This window comes from Folsomia candida, unplaced genomic scaffold, assembly GCF_002217175.1.
Source record: "Folsomia candida strain VU population unplaced genomic scaffold, ASM221717v1 Fcan01_Sc006, whole genome shotgun sequence".
NCBI lineage: Eukaryota > Metazoa > Arthropoda > Collembola > Entomobryomorpha > Isotomidae > Folsomia > Folsomia candida.
Window position 1 is genome coordinate 7004070 of NW_019091198.1, and position 23337 is coordinate 7027406.

At 41.0% G+C, this 23337-nt stretch overlaps 1 protein-coding gene across 2 annotated transcripts in view; it reads left to right on the forward strand.

The window, feature by feature from the left end:
- Positions 1-137: 137 nt before the first annotated feature.
- Positions 138-23337, forward strand: part of LOC110851317 (BTB/POZ domain-containing protein KCTD12) — a 30905-nt gene continuing 7705 nt past the window's right edge. The window contains exons 1-7 of one of the 2 annotated variants that reach the window (XM_035852816.1): positions 138-397; positions 671-1004; positions 5330-6249; positions 6797-7352; positions 17876-18064; positions 19564-19659; positions 19757-19797. In XM_035852816.1, coding sequence (XP_035708709.1) covers positions 7247-7352; positions 17876-18064; positions 19564-19659; positions 19757-19797 — 432 coding nt within the window. In that variant the 5' untranslated portion in view covers positions 138-397; positions 671-1004; positions 5330-6249; positions 6797-7246. Of the gene's footprint in view, positions 1005-5329; positions 6254-6796; positions 7353-17875; positions 18065-19563; positions 19660-19756; positions 19798-23337 lie in introns of both variants that reach the window. The other variant, XM_022099053.2, reaches the window with a different exon arrangement.

The window sequence follows — 23337 nt, forward strand, 5'->3', positions numbered from 1 at the left end:
TCTCTCGTTTGTCCCATCACGCACTGATGACGGTGGTATAGTAGAGGGAAAGCTTGGTGAAGATCGATAGCTGGCCAACTCAGACTCCAAACCGAGCCAAGTCACCCAAGGAAGGAGAAAATACCCGGGCTTTCTACGAACAACTCCACTCCCTGCCAAGCATTCAACCGGGCCAGACTTCACACACTCTGTCTCTCTGCCATAACCCACTCACTTGATCATTGGATCTTCACCCACTACCACCACCACCGCCGGAGTAGAGTGAACTAGTCGTCGCAAAACTTGAGAGCAGAGTTGGTTTCGGTCTGAGCGAGAGAGCATTGTATCTTGGTCGTCCTTGTCGTCGTCGTCGTCGTCGTCCTAGTCCTCGACATCATCAGAATCATCGGACCACTCCGTAAAAAATTCAATTTTCTCTCACTCTATTGTGACCCTTTTTCATCTTGTCTGGAGGCTGCTGCTGGGTGGATCTGGATGTAGCTGACAGCCAGTTTATTGTGTCATTTCATCACAGTTCATCCATCCCATCATCTTAGACTCACTCTCCCCTCCTCACCCGCACACACCACTGAAAGCCACTCATCAGCAACCTCGTTGGGGACAAGAAGAGGAGGTCGTCTAAATAGCAGTTGTGTGAGCAAATTGAGCACTTGTTACATACATTTCCTAGGCGTCGATACACAACTGGCAGCATGGTTCGCAAACGACTGTTGCACCGCCACTAATCCACACACACGGGAAGAAAGCCGTACGTTCGAGTAACCGGAGTAGCCAAACTTTGCTGCTAACTGCTGGGCGTGGGTGAGAAGAGTGGGACAAATTATTTGCGTATATCGGAAGATTGCGTGCTTGCACTCATTCGTAGTACCACGATTGGACCTTTCTCGCTGGGTAATCAGTCAGTCAGCCGAGTTAAAGTTGCTTATCGCGAAAGAAGGAAGAAGGAAACACGGAGAGCAACGGGGGTCCACCTGATCAGGAACTGAACTGAAGCACAGCAGCAGGTGGGAACCTTCTTCTATTTTTGGTCTCACTCTCTAGCCGTTAACTTTATGTTTAAAATACGCATCAGGGTTCAGGAAGATTTTACTTGCTTTCAAAATAAACTCGGCTCTTTTAATCAACACGGAAAATCTCTGCAATATTTATGTATCGAGCCCAATAACGCGCTGTATAAGCGCTGGAAATCACTATAAAAAACATTTCAGCCTCTAACATACATACCTGTGCATGCACATAAGTAGCAATACTACACTTATTCCATGATGCTTTCTTGCTGCCCCATCCAAACTGCACTAAATCCATCCATCTCACTTTATATAATCTTTGATACAACAACAGACTGCTCCAGTCCTATGGCGAATTTAATTAATTGCATCGTTAAACTGAGTAAGTTATGCCTAACAAAATACATAAGAAACAATTTATTTTCATCCGAAGACGTCCACCACGGAATCATATTTCATCATTTCATTAGTCGCAGTTCACCACCACTGGCTCAAGTAGAACTTGAATGTTGGATGGAAACCAACTTTTAATAAGTTTCTCCCGTCTGATGTGAGAAGGTCTCAAAGTTCATCAGTGTGTCGCTCATCCGGCCTCTTCGTTCTTGATCCCTTCGTGGCAAATTATCCTACCAACTTTCTACGCCCGTTCCTATGCACCCAGTAATGCTAATTAATGACCATTCCTCAAATCTCACATTTTCACTCGAATTTTGTCTCCCTCGCCGCATTCTTACAGGTACATGAAACGTCACCCAATTTCTCATACTTTTCACTCTCTCACTCTCTCCGTCAAGCTTAAAAGGAGAAGCCCTTTACATCGGCATTAATATTAATCATGGCAAAAAAATTCTCACGGGAAAGGCACTCGTTTTATGAAACATTCTTTGATAACCCCAGTCACTCAGTCTCGACTCAGACCCAACAATTTCTCAGCACACTTGCCACATTTCTAGACATTTCGAGCGGTTAGGAGAAGAAAGACTTCTAAATTGAAACAAACAAAATAAATAAAAGTCAGATAAATCACATTTGACAAAATTGATAGTTGTCATTCTCAGAGAAACCGCCCTTGTTTCTTTTCCATTAGAGTCGTCACACCCTGAGCAGGGAACATACCTATCCAATTACGTGACCGTGTAATGCATAGATGCACCGGTGTCTTCTCGTGTTTCATGTTAGTGAGGTTTTAAAGTAGTCGTCGTGGTGGTGGATTTGGATTGCGAAAATCAATCTGTAATCTCAAAGTAGAGAAATCTGTTTCGACACAGAGCAAGCACCTGGTCCAGGTCGTCTCCTTGTGCACATAAGAAGAAGAAGGAGGAGGAGGTTCCTTCGATTGCCAGCCTGTTGGTAAGTGCTGCCTGCCTGCACCCATAGATCCACCTCAGTCAGTCGCGTCGGCTTCCTCCACTTATTTTGGTCGCTTGGTGGAACTTGGAAAATGTAATCGGGGAGATATTAAACTAGAAAAGGAAGTTGGGCAAGGCTCTCAACAAAAAAAGTGAGTGAGCAAACTTGATTTTCTCTGCACAGAAAGAGAAACAAACGAAAATTGTGCAACAGAATTCTTTTCTCTTTTTTACCAACTCTCTTTCTTACCCATCCATTTCTGCTGCTTCGACGACGACCCAGTGCTAAACTTTCTTCACACGCCGTCTCTCTCTCTCTCGTCGTCTCGAGTATCCCTGCTCTGCATTCCAGAGAGACGAGTAAAATGAAATAAGGTAAAATTGGACGAGAATTCTAGTCACAATTTGTGAAATATCTCTTCCCAAGGAGAAGCAACTGGATGAAAAACTTGCCATTAAAGAGATACTGGGTCGGACAAGAGTTGAGAAGAAAACCTTTATTTGCTCCAAAACTTACTCTTCTAATAAAAAGACTGTGTGATACCTTTGATAAAATATTAGTTCTTCACGAGATTTTCATCAAAGGGCTCTGCTCTGGATGGTTGTATTCATTAGCCGGTATTGTGCAGCTATTGTGCTAACTTGTTCGCTAAAAATGGCTTTGAACAGCAGCCTTGGTCGTGGTGCAGTAGGAACACAGATGGCGAACATCCTTTTGTAATTTGTAGCCACTACTACATCGTTTGGCTTATTAGTGGATTAAAGGGATACTTTAGAGAAACTGCGATATCCTCTTGAAACCACTGAATAGCGGATGAGCACAAAAAAGATGCTTTCTCTTTTTCTCTTTTTTCGCATTGATTGCGGACAAACAAAGCTGTTCTTGTTCCAAGTCACTCATTTCGTCGTTTGTTGCTCTAAATGCTTGGGACAAGAAGGAGAGAGAGAGACCAGACCGGATCACCTCTAATAGCAAGTGAAACTATCAATCCAAATAAGTACTCCTCGTCCATAGGTACATATGTACATACGCAGCTACTTGTTCAAATGTTCACGTAGGTATATACCAACCAACCAACTTGTATGGCTTCCCTTTGTACGAGAGAATAATTCCATTCAGCCAACTTTTCCGTCTCCACGGTGTAATTACGAACTCTTCCGTCACGAGAAAGGAATTAGATTTGTAAATTCGGTTTACTTAGAGTTCATTAGGTTTATTTCCTTCTGTCTTCTGTGGAGTAATGAAGGGGAACGGCGAAGCTCAACCAAATTGCAGAGCAAGATGGAATTTTACATTTGATAGAATAGAATTGCTTCTAAGATTAATTTCGTAGAGTGTGTCACGCCTCGATTAAATGAAAGAGCAAAGTGAGCCAGGAGGTGAAACCCATTGCTGCATATGGACTGAAAATAATGCTTTCCAACAGCAACACGTCCTTCTTCTCAGCCTCCTTCTTCCTCCTTGAGCTCAGTCAGGTCCCAAGATTCGCAAAGTCAGGAGCATTCCTCAGAATCACTGTAATGCGGTGCAGCGTGTGTTCATCCTTAAATCTACTATCCTCCCTCCACCAACCAAGCTGGTGGTGGTGGTACGTAGTTACGTATAGGAAACATGTTGGGATCAATTTATTTCAAACTCCTGACTTAAAAAAGTAGCAGTTTGAAGAATTTTGTAAAACTTTTTATAAATTTGCAGTGTAATTTTTATCCAAATATTGATTAACTTTATAGTTTACGATCTTACTTAATCGAAATATAATGAGATTATTGGCCCTTTCTAAAAATATCTTCTGTTGCATAAGCTGGAAACAATTTTGTAATTGTGTGCGACAAAGAAACTCCCCCAGGAACTTGACCTGAGATATGAACGGCGTACACGAGGACGAGGACGCACATGACGTAATGGGATTGGTCGTTTGAACAAAAGCACGATCTATTTAGTTGGGAAAATGGAGCCGTATGCGCTGCCGGCGATGCACTCACTCCACTGTTGGCTGTTTGGCTGCAGGAGAAAGTTAACCTCCCAAGGACTCCATGACTTTAAACTGAAGAAAGTGGAGTGCGTATGTATTAGCCGTATTGCATTTTGCTGAAGGATTTAGTCCGCTGTTTGTTGGATGGCTCAACTTTTTCGAGCTTCTTCTCCCGCACCCGTTCAAGCTTTCTGCGAGATTGATGTTTGCTAAATCCACGAGTTTCGATGTAACAGATGTGATTCGTCTCTCTCTCTCTTTTTCTCCAGCACAAGTCAGCTTAGTACGAGAAGAAAACGCGAGTCTCATGTTTATGATCATTGCCACTCACTTTTAGCCATTGGGGTTTCTATGCGAATTCTTTCATTCAATTTCTTAAACAAGAGCATTATCGTGTGAGCTGCGTAATTGAAAAATATATCAAACTTTGTACGAATAAAGTGACGAAAGTCAAAAAGCGTAGATGAGTTCAAGGCTCTTATGCCGATCTAACTTATTTACTTTGGAGAAAGTAATATATTCTGTACGCAAATTCGGAATATTCCGCAGTGTCATTTAAAGTTAGTAGATTACAACAAGAGCTATATGCATTGAGTCACCATCACCTGGAACTAGGAGGAGTTGGACAGGATATTATCGGGTTTTGCTATTCACTCGGTTGGAAAGGGAAGAGAGAGAAAGAGAGAGACTCACAGAGTCCATCCCATGGGAGAAGAGTCGCATTTTACGGTAAATGATGTTATGTCCTGCTACGATAATGGTTACTCTGGAATAGTAATTCACAAACTAGACCTGATCATTCATCCAAGTAATGGAATACATGTGCAAGTCACAACTCGCACAAGTATTATGCAACCTGTTTTCATTCCTAAATGAATACGTTCACAAAGGGCCGTGTGTTCTGCCGTCTCTGCTCCAGGAGCGGAATTTGGCAGGAGCTTATTTAGAGCCAGGTCTGCTTTGACTAACGCATACTTTCTTGTATTTGCTGATTTTATAGATCACTCTTTCCCTGGATGGATTGGTGAGCCGCGAGGAGCCGGGAACTTCTGGTCCTTTTCTGGTTATATTGGGTCGAGTTGTCGTCATACGTATTCTTGGGTGTTGGAGAAATTAGCAGCTAAGACCCCCCGCAAAGTCTGCTGGAGAGCTGAGGAGTCCACTTGACCAAATCACCAGGAAGGGATCAATTTGATTCCCAGGCCGAGCAGGAGATGAAGAACAAACAGATTTCCTTTCTCTCTCGTCACTTCTTAACCTAAATCCAAATCAGTCTCTGTTCCTTTCTTTCTTGGAAAATCACGACTTTCCCACTCGCTCTCTCTCTCTCCTTGTCTACGAAAAGGGAGGAAGAAGAAAGCTCGGAGAATAAGAAACAAGCTGCAACGGTGCAAAGTCACAAGAAGTGAAGAAGCACACACAAACTTTGCTCATTGGAGGATCAAAGATCTTATTGAACATTTCATCCTTTCTCCATCGGTTTACCCACCCAACGACTCGCCATCTCGCTCCAAACGAGACTTGAAGACGGAGACAAAAGAGAGAAAACAGGAGAAATTTCCTTTCCCTCCTTTCATTCCTCTTTGCTCAGCAGTAGTCCACCCACCCAATACTTAACACAAACCGGCACTGCCTCATGTACATGGAGCAACATACAGGGAGCAGCAGTACGAGTTGAAGAAGTGTGTATATGCAAGAAGTTTATGCGACACAAAATTTCCTCTTAGCTCACTCAACTTGCCCCACTTTCCACAAGAGAGAAAGCTAGCGAAGGAAAAGCACTAGACAAAATTTACAAGTGTCACCTGGAATGAAATAATACCTCCTATTTCATTCTCCTGGCTCTCTCCAAACACAGCAAAACGTCGTCTTCTCGTCCTCTTCAACAAACAAAAAAGGTGCTGGACTACTTATAAATAGGTAGGTACGTAAGTACGTATGTTCGTATCCACTTTTGTATGGCCGGCTAGCAGGAAAAGTTGCCATTTCAGGAATTAAGTGTACCAAGAAGTAGTATGCAAAGTTCCCAAATTCAATTAATGAGTTGAAACACTTCATTGTAATTCAAAGTGTTGGAATGAATGACCAACTTGCTAGCTATGTAGATGAATAAGTGAAATTTTGTAAGTAGGCTGCACTCAAATTGAGTCATTTGTAGGACTAATCTCAAATATATGCTTTTCCTTGTTGATCACGATCGTACATAAATTGAGTTATTATTGGGAACGAGATTAGCGTAATCAGAAATAGAAGAATTGAATACTGCGGTTATTTCAGTATACGTAGATATGCGCATATAGCCAACTTTATGCAACTATTTTTATGTAAGCCCAAGAAGCCGCCATCAGTCAACTATAAAACATTCCTGAGCCAACCTGCTGCAAATTGTGCGAGCATTTAGCATGATGGTGGTGGAAATCGTCCGTTTTATGTTCTAATCTAAACACATTTTCACCCGTGTGTACAGGGAAATTCCAACGGAGGAATGGAACCAAATCTATAATTACGTCGGGATGATTTATGATTGTTATTCGTTCGTGTTGTAATTGCAACTCGGAGTGAGTATCAAGAACGATATACAACAGGACCCCTCGCCGTCTTGTCATGTGTCGATAGGAAAGCGGAAGTCGTGTTAAGTGATTGAGCGCACACGACTGCAATTAGAAATTGGGTCTGTACAATTTATTTGTTTTCCATGACTCATGGAAATTAATTGATTTACCGACTCCCATTTTGGACCTAACAGCACCTCTGCAAGAAAAATAGGAACATTACACAGGAAGAGAATTCTATAGCCCAATAACAATAGTTACACATATATTATATAAACATATATATACCCAGCGGCAGAGGTGGACAAGGTGCAATCGAATAAAATATTTAAGGTGTGTTGTGTGTTGGTGATTTTGTGCCCAAAATGGATGACCCCGTCGTGGAATTGAACGTCGGGGGAATAATCTACGCTGCCAGATTGAGCACGGTTCGCAAGGAGCCGGGTAAATTGGCCGACATGTTTTCGAACGGTAAGCCAGCAACAGTCTCATCCTATCCTCGCTTTCTTTCCTTCTTTTCCAGCAGCAGCAGCAGAAGCACGAGGTCGACAATTTTGTTTGTGTGTGTGTGTGTACGAGAGAGGTGGAGAAAAGTGTGCCTCTCTATTTTGAGACTTTCAATATCAACCTATTTTTAACGGGGACAATGATGTAAAATCAATAGAAATGTGACGTTGACGCATATTTGATTCCTATGAAAGACTTGGATTAGCAGCTTTGCTCACTTATAAAATATGGGATGTGAAGTGTGCCAGCTACATATTTCCAATTGTTAGCGCTTCATGAATCCAGTCATGCATATGTACATACGCTCGAGAATAAAATAGCTTTTTCGTGGTTTCAAGCAGTCCTGTTTTGTCAATATGTGCAGATACATGTACATTTGTTGACAGTGCAATGATCTACAAATTGAGACACTCTATAAATATATAAATGTGTGCATAGCATGCCTACACCGAAGCCATACGTAAGCCACCACCATTACAGGCATTTAAGCGTGCATAACACCACTATTATTGTAAAACTTTGAAAGTCGCTTAATCAGGAGTCAAAGTGATAACCGCGACCAAAGTAAACTAGTCCAGTGGAGAATATTAACTAAATAAATAGGTGCTCAGTAAGGCTGACACGATTTAACATTTTGTTTGCTTGTGCTCTCAGGTCGCGCAGGTTGTGGTCACCTATAAAGATTTGATTTATTTTACTTCTTTCCTCACGCATCACTCATAAATAGTACCAAAGGGGACTCAAGCACGGAAACCTTGTGGCACAAAAGTTCAGAGCCGTTTGACAGCCGTTGTGTATGCAGGGCGTGTACACGGGTGTTTTGTCAACGTTTTTACCCGCACCCACCAACCACCGATACGTTTTTGCTTCGTTGAAACGCAGTTCAATTATAAATTGGCTAGTTACTTACGTAGCACAACAACATTTATCGCCACCGTCGACGTTGTCGTCGTCGTCATCGTGGTGGTGGTTCCGACCCAAACACACGTTCACTGACTGAAAATCGCATTACGTATTTACACATGACACATATGCACCTGTCGTCTGCAAGTGCTTTCCATCTTCATTGGACACAAATTGCCATTCTGTTCCATTAAAAATTCATTCCTCAACTACAGCCTTCGTCTCTCGTTGGTTTTGCAATGCCTACAAATCAGGTTAGAGCAGAAACCGAAGCACAAAGTGTGAGTAATGCGACAGTTTAGACTTTAGTTGAGGAAATGAAAGACGTGAAAAAAAGAGTGACTTCTTCTTCCTCCTTCTTCTTTTTTTGGCCCAAAATTCCAAAATGAAAAAGCTCAAGTCTTCTCCTTGTTCTAAACATGAGGTAAGAAAGGGAATAATAGGAGGAGGAGGATGAAGCAGAGAAAGGCGATTCCGTTTTAGACTCTCTACAAGATCATCCAGCCACAGCACGCAGCAAGGCAGCTGAGGAGAAACGACCAAAATATGCGGCTCGGCGGAAAATGAATGAATTCGCCGAGCAACTTCGCCATTGTTGTTGGCTCGTAGAATAGTCTTCAATCCATGAGCACACGCAGGAAAAGAGAGGTCATACATACCTATAGTATCGCAACAATCCTTGCTTTTTCTCAATATATAAGCTCACCGCGTGGAAAAATCCTGCGGTGGAAAACTTCATATTATTTAGACAGGGGCGGAAATTATCTCTTAAGAATTCCAGTCCAGCTTGTCTACCACAAATTGGTAAAACTCTTCACAACATAATTATCGTGTCATGAAGTTTCCATCGCCACGTTCATCCTTAATGTTTGCAAAGAATGTGATGTGGTCGAGAAGAAGTGAAAGGGATTCATGGTTCTCTTTTGGTCAGAGAGGAGAATAGGCTGATATTTACCAAGGGTCAGCCGCTGTGGAAAACTTGGCCTCGCGAGGAATCAGTTTAAGAGGGAATTGGATGGAATGTTATATCAAGTGGTGGTGGTGGTGAAAGCAGAAGAAGGTGCCGTCCTCCGTATCGCATCTCGCAGTGGACGAACGCCCCATCAATTGAGAGGAGAAAGTTGTACAAGTTTGTGTGAAGTGGGAGTCTCATGGAGTAAAAGAGGACGCAAGGCGACGACCACACTCCACACTCCATCGGTCGGAGGAGAGAGATTGGGAGAGGAATGCAGTCTCTTTATGAATAATGGAGAATGCATGTCTTTTTCGCATTCATCTTTCAGGGGAATCAACTCTTCTTGACTTGCTCCTTTCTTGCCAGACTTATAAATTGAATTGCACTCAAAACACACATACCGACCGACTTCTTTCCCCATATTGTTTACGTAGACAGGGAACGAGGAGGAGGAGGAGGGGGCGATGTGTGGTGGTTGAATTGAACTCTCTTCTCTGGTAGGAATAGCGGGACAAATAAGTGTCTCGAATAAGTCGACCTCTTACTTCCGCCTCGTGATGGGTGTCACTTCCTCCTACTTCCAGCCGAGTCTCGCTCGTAAGTGGATAGATACCTTATCACTCCATCTAAATCTGTTTTCATTGAAATCCTCTTCCAATATCCTAGACGAATATTTGAAATTCGGAGGCAATCAGTTTCTACACGACCAAGAAGCGTAGTTGGGTCGGAGTCTACTGTCAAGAAAGGAACGTCGCGTCCTATTTAAACGGGAGGGAATAACACTGGCTACCATTAGATTTGCTTAGTTGCACATTTGGCTTGCCAGCAAATACTGCTGTTCACATCTTTTAATTCTTAATGATGACGACGAATGGCTGGATCGGGTTCGGTCGTAGACGTGCAGATACATGCTCAACTTTTTTGAACTACCCAAAAATTTAGTGTATTAACTTGGCCAGATTTTCTTCCTTTTTTCCTCGAAATGGGTGCACCGCCTTTCTGGCAAAGATTTAGCTTGTAATTGCACCTGGGAATTTCTCTTTGATTTCATCTTATGATTATACCCCATAAAAATTTAGCCATTTTAATTCAACACCACGTCTCTCCCAGCTAAACGAAGACTTATTTTGTATTCGGGGAAGTTCTTTTACAGATCACGTCCTAATCGTGTTCGCTCAAATCCTTCTCTATTTATTGCTGTATTGCCTACGACAAGGAATTAATTGGACGAGTAATTCCAACTTTTGCATTACGTTAACAAAATGTAGATTGAATTAATTTTATAGAGAAAATTCAAAGTGCTTACGATGTGATTTCTGGTATTACATACTTTGATATTAGCGGGACGTAGTCTCTATTCTATTATTTCAAACTAATACAAAAAAATGCGCTTGATGGGATTTGCGGGAGCGATAGAGTTCTTATATCGAACATCATGTAAGTCAAGATCTGCTGACTTGTAAAAGCAGTCAGCAGATCTTCATGTACATAATGATATGAGGAATTTCCCCATATCTTATCATCAGTAATGAACCCAACCCGTCCAGGATTGTCATCGTATCATCATGTCTTTGTGACCAAAGTTTACCCCTCATTAACTAAGTGTCTGTGTCAAATCTTAGAAAAGTCAGGAATTGTTGTCCCTACCGAAAGGGCGGCTCGGCTTGATGAAACTTTTTTTAGACACAGCCAGACATCCAATCAAATGTCCTTCTCCAGCAGCAGAATCAGTCCTTATTAAAAGTAACAATGCAGTATAAACGATAATAACGTCTCAGCTCGGTCCGATGTGCAAGAGTCACGTGATCCTAATAAATGTGTCTCCTGGTGGCTCAGTCATAATCGGATCTGTGTATAATATGGTATATACGTCTCCTTACACAACTCTGCCTATTCCTGCGAAAATAACAATTCGACTCCGACAGTTGACATCTGTTCCTCATTTTGCGAACAAGCCTCAAAAAGCAAATTTCAGAAGCCCCAATCTAATTCTCATTTTATATGAAAATGCATCTTTCTTGTGCTCAAGTCGTGTGTCCTCTGGAATAATTCGATCAGCGGTGGTGTCAGGCTGGGTGGATTCCTTTCCAATCCATTCGAGAATAAAAATTCCCATTATCAAAATGAATTGATGCAGCCTGGTCCCATCACCACCGTTGCCGAGATAGATACGCGGCAGAAGGAAATTCAAGCCTTCCTGATGAAATTGAAGCGATAAGAGCAACTTATTTTCATTCCACGAGCTCATCCAGCAGAATGGTTTTCTGATACTATGTACTTCACTCTCGCCTCCTCTGATATCGCTCTTGGGCGAACGCAGTGCTTTTGTTTGTTTCGTCGCAAAATCGTCGCAAAATCGCAAACTCATTCTTTTAGCATCGTGATAAGTATTTATTAGTAAACGATTTTTTTTACCTTCTCGTCGGGGTCACCTGCTGCAAGAAATAATGTGTCGTGGACTGTATTTCGATGGGGAAATCCGCGACGGGAGAGAACCCTGCTCTTTCTCTCCGTGCATATGTACATACGCTCGTCCGGGTAATAATGAGACTGCGAATTCACTTGGACGTGGGTGCGCACTGCACAGGATTTCCTAATGAAACCGGAAGCCATGAAGGGAACGCTCATATTTCAAGTTGTGCAGCAAATGAGTGTGTCCGAGAGAGGAATGGAATGAAGGAGATTGCATCTTCTAATTCCTTTCCTTCAGTGGTCGACCCATTTCGGGCGAATTGTTGACTCTTTTCTTCCACAGCGAGGCTCAAGCTCTATTCTCTACAGAATATATAATTTACTGCATATCTCGCCAGCCGTAAAATGAGATGGTGAATTTGGATGCAAAATATCCAGAAAGAAATGGGAACGTGGCCACCATCGGAGGAATAAAGGATTAAAATGGGATTAACTTGGGAAATTTGTTTATCTGTGTGGAGTATAATTATCAAGATTTGTTAATGGGTGATTTAGCCTGAATTATAGCGTCTATAATTATACTTTAGAAAAGACTATGTACATTATTGGCTAAATTACTAGTGAAGTCTGTCCACAATTAATCGCCTTATTAAAAAAAACTACGCCATTTCTGAATGTAAATATGCTTTAATTTCCATCGCATAGTTTCCATTGAAGAAAACGTGAACCAATTGTAGACATATTATGAAAGTAAACAATAAGCGTGTAAATACTCAACCCACACAAAATGTTCGTCTCAAATTCACATTATTTAACTTTGGCCATTAGCTCTGCAAGTTGAATACATAAACAGACCCGAGGCAAACTTACTTTGACACTTACTTTCACTGCTTGGTCAATATTGTCATATTTTGTGCCGCATTGTCATAAAATTTAATTAGACAGCACATATTGCAGCAGATACTGGATAAGTGCATCTATTGTTGGAAAGCCCGAACACACGAGGTATTTTGGTTCAGATTTCCATTCAATTTCAAAAGCCAATCTCAATTGTGGCAACGCAGCATTGAGCACGTCTCATAAAAACATTACCAACTTTTGTGCCAAGCAAAAATGCCCTTTATTCCTTCTCTTTTCCGGTTTCTTCAATTCAGCCATGCGGAATAGTGGAGAAAAGGGGGAAATATATCCATATTATTATATATTTTCGGCTGCAACAACGTTCCTTCGTCTGTCTGCGATGTATATTGGGTTCACTTCATGTGAGGGCTCTGGAAGCTTCCTCCTTGTGTTTTCCCTTTTCGGTTAACTGCAGAGAAACTCCTTTCCCATGGATGTCTTGTCAGATCGGTTCGGGGATAAATATAAATCCACGACGAAATATTCTCCATGTTGGATATATGCAAAGCCTAAAAGGTTAGACTGCACAGGGAGATTCGGTAAATCTATAGATCCACAAGTACGCATTTTCACATACAGATAGATAATTATGATTTGTAGCAGTGTCGTGTCATGCGAGGGGTAAAAATAATAAATCCTGGCGAACAAATTGTATTTGTTAAGGTGTCAAAGGACGATTAAGTATTTACTAAATAATTTTGGGATCAAGACCAATCTGTCGTTACTCGTCCTAACCCCATAATTCGTAATAAATAATTGTCAAGCTTTGCTCTCCCTGTTAATATGGATCTCTGATTTCAGGGGGAAAGTCTTTCATCCGCCTTCGTAGGTATTATTTTATGCCCAAAGCCGACAACTATATGGAGTTAACTTTTACCGAAATATCCAGACAACCTCAGCAGCACCGAGTTTTTGTGGTGGATGAAAGTCAGAGAGGAGGAGAAAGTTGGTCGGGGAAGAGGAAATGAATTTGGCAGGCTATTAAGTAAATCCTCTGTCTCAGAGTGGGATTCTACAGTCCTAGTAAATACGCTGGACCATTCAGCGGATTGGGGGGTGTAAAGGAAGCATCATGACTACGTTGGGTAGTTGAACGATATATTCACATGGAGTAAAAATAGTCAGGAAGTTCTTGTTGAATCAACATTCTGCTCTTGTTCATATCAATAGTCCAACTAATAAAAATAGTACAATTTCAATGTGACATTTCCTTAGAAAACTTCAAGGGAGGGATTTTGACTTTGGATCAAGACGAGTAAAACTGGCAGAAATAAGATTTTCTGTTCTTTTGTTTATGCTCCCATCATAAACATGCAATGAAAGGTTTTTCTTAGACTTTCATTCATTCGGAAATTCTCATATTGCCTCCTATTCAAATATTGGGTAGTAAATTTGCTAGTATAAACTTCGCTGGTTAAACATGAGTTGAAGTTTTCAAAGAGTTTATCCTTTTCATGGAATGAATTTACGTTGTAGAATTTTTATGTAATTTCAATAATTTGTTCCTTCACCATTTTTGTCAAAAAAATAATATTTTATTCCATTCTGGATATTTAGATTATCAAACTACATTTTACGCTAAATATTTGCTACACATTAAAAATCAACGATTTACAAGCGTTAGGATGACGTTTCACCATTAAATTCTGAATTTAGTCTACGCGAGACTTCCTTTATAATTCCATTCCTTCAACACTCAACTTCTATTCCCGACGGAATAAAAGTATGAAAAATACGCATCCTTTTTTCCATGCACCACTTGATTCCTGCTCCACCAAGATATTTTATTTATCGATCTCAATACTGCTTCACTCATATCCGGGATACGTTTCACAAGAACAATGTATAAATTAATGATCAGCCATTGTTTTCACTCAATGCGCAACTAAATATGCTACACGTTGTTAACTCCAGATTTCGTCTCAATAAGTGACGACGACCAACTTTGTGTGGGAGCAACATCAATCACAACGTTCTCATGACGTATGTACGCATACCTTGCAATTTTCACAATTTTCTATTTCTACTAAAGACAAATCAATTTGAAGTCCATTCCATTTCCCCACACAAATTTTGACACTGTCGAAAAGATCAAAGATATAGCAAAATTGCCTCGGTTGACAGAAATAGTTGCATACAGCCGTGTTTTCACTTTCACCACATTCCGTAATTGGTTCCACGGGCAAACACTAGTCATTTTTATTACTTATTTTTCTCCGCTTTCTAGACCCGTCTGTGCAATTTCTGGATGATTGGTTTGGTTCAAATTGAGATTAAATTTAGAACATTTGTTGAACGCGAGGGATGATTGGTCGGGTTTACCGCATAGTTGAGCCAGCCTCTAACCCGAATTATTTAGAGGCATGGAGCTGATTCTCTCAACAAACACGTACATTTCATTAGACTATGCTTTCATTTGGAGATGAAGGTGCTACGTAGTCGGCTGGCGGAGGTGGAATGGAGCGGAAACTAAATCGACTGTATCAATAGCTACCAGCAGCAGCAGAAGCAGCATCACATCAAACGCAGGCAGTATTATTATGAAGCCGAGGAGCAGTACATATTCTGATACTTTAATATTTTGAGAAGAAAGCAAACACTGCGAAAGTTATAATTACAAGCTTCGTCACAAAGGTTTGGTTTGTTCTCGTCTGAAAAGTTTTGAGATTGACGCCTCTCTTTTGATGAGGTCGTTATATTAAGGGCACACAATATTTATGCTGCCTCAGACAGTGCACGAATATAGACTTTCCTATTGATTACACCAAACTTTTATCTCTCTCCATAGATTGTTAAAGGTGGCTTGAGAAATTATAATTAATGGCGACGACCACTCTACAAACGAACCATAAACCATGTATCCCATTATTTTACATACATACATATCCCACCAGCAATTCCGTACCAGCAATTCCGCTTAAACCACCACTTTCTCTCCCAGTTATTAAGCGTGTCTAATTTTAGCAAATGGTTGCATTTATTGTGTAAGGTGATTTTCTCCCCGAGTGGAAAATTGTATGTTGTAATTTTAGCTGGTGGATGAGTACACGCCAAAACACTCAATTTTTAATTAAGGCATTAATGAGAGGAGGGATTGTTGCAAGGAGGTTGACAATCCCAGGTGGTGGAGCAGATTGATTATTTAACCACAGAAATGAACTTTCTCCTGCTTCACTCAACCAGCGTCAGTACTCTGGCAGCAGAATACTTTCCCATGCATTCAGAGTAATGTAAGCAACAACCGACCCACCGACCGACCGACCACCAACTGCAAAACGAACAAACTATGGACAAACTCTAACTCGAATGCATAAGCTTTCTCTCTCTCATTTCCATTCTCTCGTGATTTTGTACATAACATCATGAAAAACATAACACACGAATCAAATGAAAAGTTACATGAGTGTGGAGCAGGGATTTGCTTTGTCATTTGCTCGACGTTGCTCTCCTTTCTTACCGGTGTTCAAAATTGTCGACGTTAATGCGAGCATATTGCACCTTCGCTAAACAAACTTGGTAAAACGGAGGAAATGTATTTTTTGTAGATTGTATTTTACATTTTGTAACGCAAGTGTCTCAGTGAAAGTGTATTGTTGTACATATACTTACATAATATGCATACTTCTTTTCCATGCACTGCGTTATTACCAGCCACAAAATTAGGTCAAGTTCTTCACACAAGTATGTACCAGCATTCACAATTAATGGTTTCGAACGGAGCATAAAATCTCAAGGTTTTCCTTCTTTACCTTCATTTCTACCAGCAGTGGAAGAATTAATCGGTTGAACAAAATTCTAATTATTTGTAAGCTTCTCTGATTTACAACTTTACCAACCACTGATGGAGAATATGTATGTTTGAGGTAGCGTGGTTTTGTGAAAAAAAGTTACGAGGCAGGAGAGGAGTTTTAGCTCCAAATGTCTCCATAAATCAAGACGGAGAAAACTAATTAATTTAAAGGTGTTGGGCATTCATAAAATTTTAATGTTCGTAGCGTGATTTTATATTATGTAATGACGACATTATGACCTATGACACCCAAGCGCGCTTTTATTAGACCAACTCAAGCTTATCTCATCGTGGCACCACCAGAGGAGCTCGTGACGTAATAAACATGATTAGAATTTAACGAGGGAGAGAAAAAGGTTAAGAAATTGGCCACCATAAAACACATTTTTTGGTTCGAATACCTTAAGGACTGGGGAAAAAATCTCGACGAGGTGGTTCAAAGCCGTTTCTGATTCTTTTTTTTTGTACCGTAAGCAGCAGGGTCTCTTCAGGTGGTTAGGTTGAATAGAGTCGCAAGATATTTTTGGAATCGCAACAGCAGCAGAAACCTATGGACTATGTAGCAAGCAATGGTTGTTCACCTTTGAAAAAGCAAAGCATACATTTCTTCTAAGAAATGCTAATTTCTGCACCACCTCCATTCTCCCGACTACGTGAGTTGAGTGCCAGCCGTAAAACTTGAGAAGGAGAACGTACAGGAAAGAAATGAATTTTGCATGGACAACCTGTGATCTCGAAACATTTTGAATGTACATTTCGGGAGCTGTGAAAGTAGTTTTGCCAAGATGCTGACTTGTTTCCCAGGAATGTGCAAGATTTCTGTGAAAAATAGACCTTAAAAGTTAATTATTTGCTTGCTGTCCTTATCAATTAAACTATTTCTTTAATCAGTCTCTAACAAGCAAGACATTAGAAGAGTTGGGACTCCGTGATCAATCACTGCGTTTCATTGATTGCACATCCTTTGAGAGAAAAGTTTGTTTCAAGTTTTTGTGAAGATCATGAAGCTACTTATTTTTAGAGGGATACTAATCTTAATTTAGAAAAGCTTTCTTCCGTGGGGCGTGTTGGACCCCAACATGTCGACCACTTGATTCCGAGAGAGTTAGGGTTTTCCCTTCTTGCCAATTCAAAATTCTGCCCGAAGCCTGCTGCCGCTTCCTGTAGAAGGTACAGACGAAGAGAGAGAGGTCTCGGGAAAATAAAAATCTAGGAGTGAGTGAACTATATACAGTTCAAGTTGAACCACCAGCAAAGCCCGTCGTCGTTCTCTGTCAGAGGTACATTTTGTATCTTCCCAAAATCAATACTTGCTCACTATGTGCAATAAAATACAGCGAGTGAATGGCTCAGCTGGACGTTACCACCGAAATGCTTTCTCAAACAGACGCCACAATCACACACTGTAATTTCGAGATCTGCTCCGGACGGGTGTAGAATAGCACCACATTTCTATAGCCTGCCTAACAAATAATGATTATGCTCGTGCTGATTGCTTTATACATACTTTTTTCCTTGAAATTTCAGGTGTCGACTCAATTCCAAAGGACTCGAAGGGAAAAATTTTCATCGACCGGGATGGCGTCCTCTTTCGTTACGTGCTGGATTATCTACGCAATCAAAATATCGTTCTGCCGGAGAATTTTCATGAAAAATCTCGTCTCAAGGCGGAGGCTGAATATTTCCAGTTGGAAGGACTTTTACGATCCCTTGACAGTAAGGAAACTAGCATTATTAGCAATTGTGGTAGTAGTAAGAGTACGGTAGGGTACAAAAAGTTGCGGTTTTCAAATGCAGCTAGACATCTATTTATCTAGATAATTACTTTTAAGCATCAGTTTTAAACATTGAACTTTTTCGCCCGAGTTGTTGTTTATAATTTATGAGAACAGAGAACAATTAATCTGGGCCGGGTAGTAATAAACGTCACCATAAATAAGGATGCTCTTACCTCTTAGCACAAAACTAAAGTGTACTTACTTGCGACAAAATGATGAATTAGGAGGCCTATGAAACATGAGGAGGAGCTGGGAAAGATGATGTGGGTGAATTTTTATGTGATATGAAGCTATTTTGCCGCAATTTCATCCTTGGCCAAGTTAATAGTTCCTCAGAGTCCAACTTTCTCTCTTTCTCATCTCAAAACTTGGGAGAGTAGGAAAATACGAGGAAAAATAAGAAGGATAGTTTGACCATCGGAACAGGTGGACCGGATGCCGATAAAGTTTTACAGAGTTACAAGTTGATCCTGGGCGAGATGGATTGGACTTTTCGGCCGGTTATGGTTTGTCCGTCTGAACTTTAGTAGTCAAATTTGGGTGGCTCAAAGGTGAACCAGGGCATCATTTCATCATCTCACCCGCAAAAAGAAAAGTGGCTCACTCACCTCCTCGAAAAGTTTTTGGGGGGAGGGAGGAGGGGGAGATCTTGAGAGTTGGATACCTGCAAAATGTCTGCCTCCCTGCACTGCCTGCATTACTCCCAAGTTTAGTTGAGTGAATATTTCCCTCAAGTAATTTGCCATTCATCTGCCCAAAGTCGAGCATTTCATTCTTGCAGCACTTTCTTGGGGCTCAACTTTATGAGTTACAGGGACGAATACCATCTCACTCGAATTAACTTTGTTCTCTCTTCAAAGCCATTTCTTTCTGCAGCTTGTTGTTTCCAGATAAAGTTGAAATTTCATTTGCAGAGGAAATGGTGAATTCCATTATGATGAAAAGTTCACTCATCAAAGCCATTTATAGGATCATGCTGCTCCTTCAGGTGAAACGTTGTTAATCCCAGCAAAATTTTTTTAGAAAAAAAATAATTCTACAAAGGCGGTATTTTTTGTATATTAACAAACTGCTTTGAACTACTGTGCCACATATTTTTACTTCATCATACTTAACATAGCATGCATTCATCTTATCCATATACCCAAACTTCATAATGCATATTGCTTATATAAGCGTGTATTATGTTCCATTGTCGCACCGACTTGCAATCCATATTATTTAGGTCGATCAATCGATCTGATCTCTTAGCTCCATCCAAGGCGATCCGAGATACACACAAATTACGTGTTGGGGCCACACTGTGTCGTCAGTGGACGGTTTTAGTACACGAGACAATGAGACGAGCTGAACAAATAGACAATGAAACGTATGTTACTTGACGGTAATTGTGCACTTGAGTTGAATTGAAGACACCTTTTCTTTATGTGTCACCAGCCGAGTCGAGACAAGCGGGTTACATCACCGTCGGCTACAGAGGCACCTTCGCCTTCGGGAGGGATGGATTGTCGGACGTCAAATTCCGCAAGTTGGGTAAGACAACCAACCACTTTATTTATAATTCACAAAATGAGTGCATCCATTCCCCTCTGATGAGATGCTAATCAGATGCAATTTTTCTATTCCTTAGCCAGAATCACAGTGTGTGGACGGGTAGCTCTTTGTCGAGAGGTGAGTGCAACAAATTTCCTTTTTTTAAAGCGCATTTTCTTAGCGATAAGTAAAATTGGTTATCAAAATATTCAAAGATATGTAAAAACCATCGAGTAATGTGCCATCACCCCATCATCTCGACTTTTTCATGGTGCATGTAGACAGTATAACGTTATAGAATGCGGAGATTTGGGATCGAGGGATCGATTTCAAGAGACCACGTGGAAAAAAAATCAGTACTCTTATGGCATCCATTTTCGAGGGAAGGAACATTTACGTAATGGAAGTTGAATGCGGAATGATCAGATGTGATGTGGTGGGAGAGAGAAAGTCGGTGCTACTAGCTATCTGGTGGTGGCAGGGAGAATGGAGAGTTATTAGTTGAGGACCCATTCTAACCAGGCAGGGCCAGAGGAGTGGAGAAAGTGCTTTGTTTGCGGAGAGATTTTGCTGTTGAGTTGAGAAACCATCCGTCCGTGTAGCCCTACCACCAGCAGCAGCACTGCTAAGTCTCCTGCTAAGTCTGCTGCTAAGACGGCGAGAAGGACGACCGGGACCCGAGTTAGTGTGAGAAAGTAATGGGAGAAATTCTGTACGAGAAGAAGAAGATATTGTTTGTTGGGACGAAAACTGTGCGGAGCAAGCCGTTTATTTTGTAGCACTTCAAAGGGACTAGATTAATTTGGATCTTAATGGTTAAACCAGCAATGAATAAAAGGTGTCAGTCATTTCAGCAACATAATCGCACTGCTGTGTTTCCATCTGCTCAGGTTTTATGGTTTATCGATAGAACAAATGAGTGATTTATGTGTTCTTACTTTCCCGGATCACTTAGTTCTACTCGATTTCTCGCGGATTTTTATCCACTTTTGGATAAGAAACCTCTTTATTTTCCCCCTTATTCTGAGACAGTCGGTGGGTGAAGCATGTACGGAGGGGAGGGTGGTGGGTGGGTGGGTTGAGCATGTTAGTCGTCGTCCTGAAAGATTTAGCATCGGATTTTTTCATTGAAACCAAACCACCACTGCGCCCATCTCCCTTGTGCCCCGCATAAAATATGCTTTTTCTCCTTCCCGACTCTGCAAAGTTTCTCCTTCTTAATGTGGATTATTTTCATGAGATTTCACACGCTATGTGGACTTTGTTATGTAAACGTCAATAGTTTTAAGCCTATTTACTCCCAACTATGAATTCTTCCCAACTCCAAGGAAATGCGTTTGGGTCAGTAGCTAAAGGCGTGTCGGGAGGGATTATCCTCTTGTGAGTTGGCCCTTTGACTTACACATGAAAATTGTGCGACTTTCCAAACCAACAGCATTCCCACACAATAAGCAGCCCGTTACCTGAAGCAGAAGAGCACACACATCGATACGACTGCCACCAGCCATTTAGTCGCTTTGATTTAGAGGTGAAGAAAGTGGGATTTTCTGGTAATCTTGGTGAAAAACTCCTGTTGGCTTTCACCCGTAGTTGTTTTTCATCCTGCTCTTCTCTCCTTGTGGAGATGTTGCATTGTGTTAGTGGACGAGGCGGCGGTGGTGGCCAGCGGGAGTGGGTGTAGTGTGTTGGAATTCTAAGAAAAGATGGATTAGATGTAATCTCACATGTTTTCCTACGTTTTCACTTGGTGCAATAAATGTCAACATGTCAAAACGCAATTCTATGGCAAACAACGAAAAGTAACTCTTGGCAGAACGGACTGTTTTTATATGAAGAGAAACGACTTCATAGGACGAACAGGAATACAACCAAATTCTTGAGTCGTTAATATACCTCCTCTGCCACCTACAGTCCCATTTTTTCTACTTTCACTTTCCACGGTGACAAAGGAACCTTTTCGGGTGCCAAGGACCGATTTGCTTCATGTTAGTTTCAAACTGTGCCAAGTTTATTGCTAGTGAAAAACTATACCATAGAACATTATCTGCAGATTGAGTTTAAAGAAAGCAAAAAGCAAAATATGCATAAAAACTTTTAGTATGTGAAACATATACAGTTTCAACCCTTCTTATTTGTGTATTTCCCAAATCCTGTTCGATTTTTTGTAGGAAAGCTCTATTTTTGATAAATCTTTATGAGATTATTGAAATCCTATTTGAGGATTCCGAACAACAAAATAACGATGTTATGCCGGATTTGTAAAGTGCACAAATGAGGAGGGTTGGATCTGTAATGTATTAAAAATCTCCTATTTTTGCAACTTTCTTTGTCTTTTCCTTTTTGTAACATTCTTCAAACTTAATTTACGGATAATGTTGTATGGTCAAGTTTTAATTGCAGTAAATTTGGCACAGTTTGAGACTGATATGAATCACATCGGTGCTTAACACACAAAAAGATCCCCTCATGAGCAGAGTACAAAACTTGGTGAATGAATCTTGACTGCTGTGTCGTTCATCTTGGGACTAAATTTGTACTCATTCTCTCTCTTTCTACCTCTCCCAGACTAGACTACAGTACAACACCAACACGGCTCACGTTGTGTACCCTTGAACAATGTGCAAATAGAGAAAAATTCGCAAACGAGATACGTACATAAGCGATTTAAGCCATCAAAGGGTTTAGGGACAGTTTAGCCACCCGTGACACAAGTAGCATGCCTACTTCTTAACCACCAATGCAGGGTGTGGAATAGATTAAGTTACACAATCCAATATTTAGGCAGCTCACATACATCGGAGGCACAACTGGAGTTCGTAACGGGTTTTGTTGGTTTTTAGGAGATAGCAACATCCCCGCAGCGTTATGTAAACTTGTGCCTAGTCTGACCGGGGTGTGGTAATCTTTAATTGTGTTCCCGTCCTGGCGCTACGTGGGAAATGAGCTGTTGACAGGTACAGACATAGGCAAAGGAGGCAGCAGAACAGAAATAGAGCCCCGAGCAATTTGTCGCTCTTGTACCGAAAACCAGCCCATTGTTAAGAATTGCATCAAATCCTTTGGGGCTCCCAAGCACGAAAAATGTATATATTTTTAGTTCTGAACGTGCTTCTATCCTGACTGAATAACTGTCTTGTGAACTTTGCGCTTGGCAAATTTCAGTGAATGACAATGCACACAATGCACACAAAGTATCGACAGAGGAATATTTATAAGTGGGTATGCATGCAATATCACCCCTGCGCTGCACACCATTAGAAAGTGCTGGTGCATTATGCAACAACAAGTGTTGGTACTGGTAGCCGTATCTCTTTCCAGATTGACAATGCGTCCGATTTTCAATTGATATTTGAAGTATGTGTGTCATCGTAAATCCGCGTGGTGGCATATTTTCTTGGAGAAATATTAAATCTCAGGTTTGGATGGGAAGCTATCTTTGAGGAAAAATTGAGACCCTCACATTCTTAACTTTTCTCAATAACTGTCGTCTATTCATAGAACAGGAGTAGGAGTTCCACACGCTGAAAACATATTTCAGGGACACCTTGACTAATGACGGATGAAATTGCTATAACCGCAGTGGCACTGAATTATTGATCCCTTCCATTGGACAGCACATTTTCTCCTGTCAATTTGCATAATATTCTTCAGCCACTCTCTCTCTGACGCTGTTGTAAA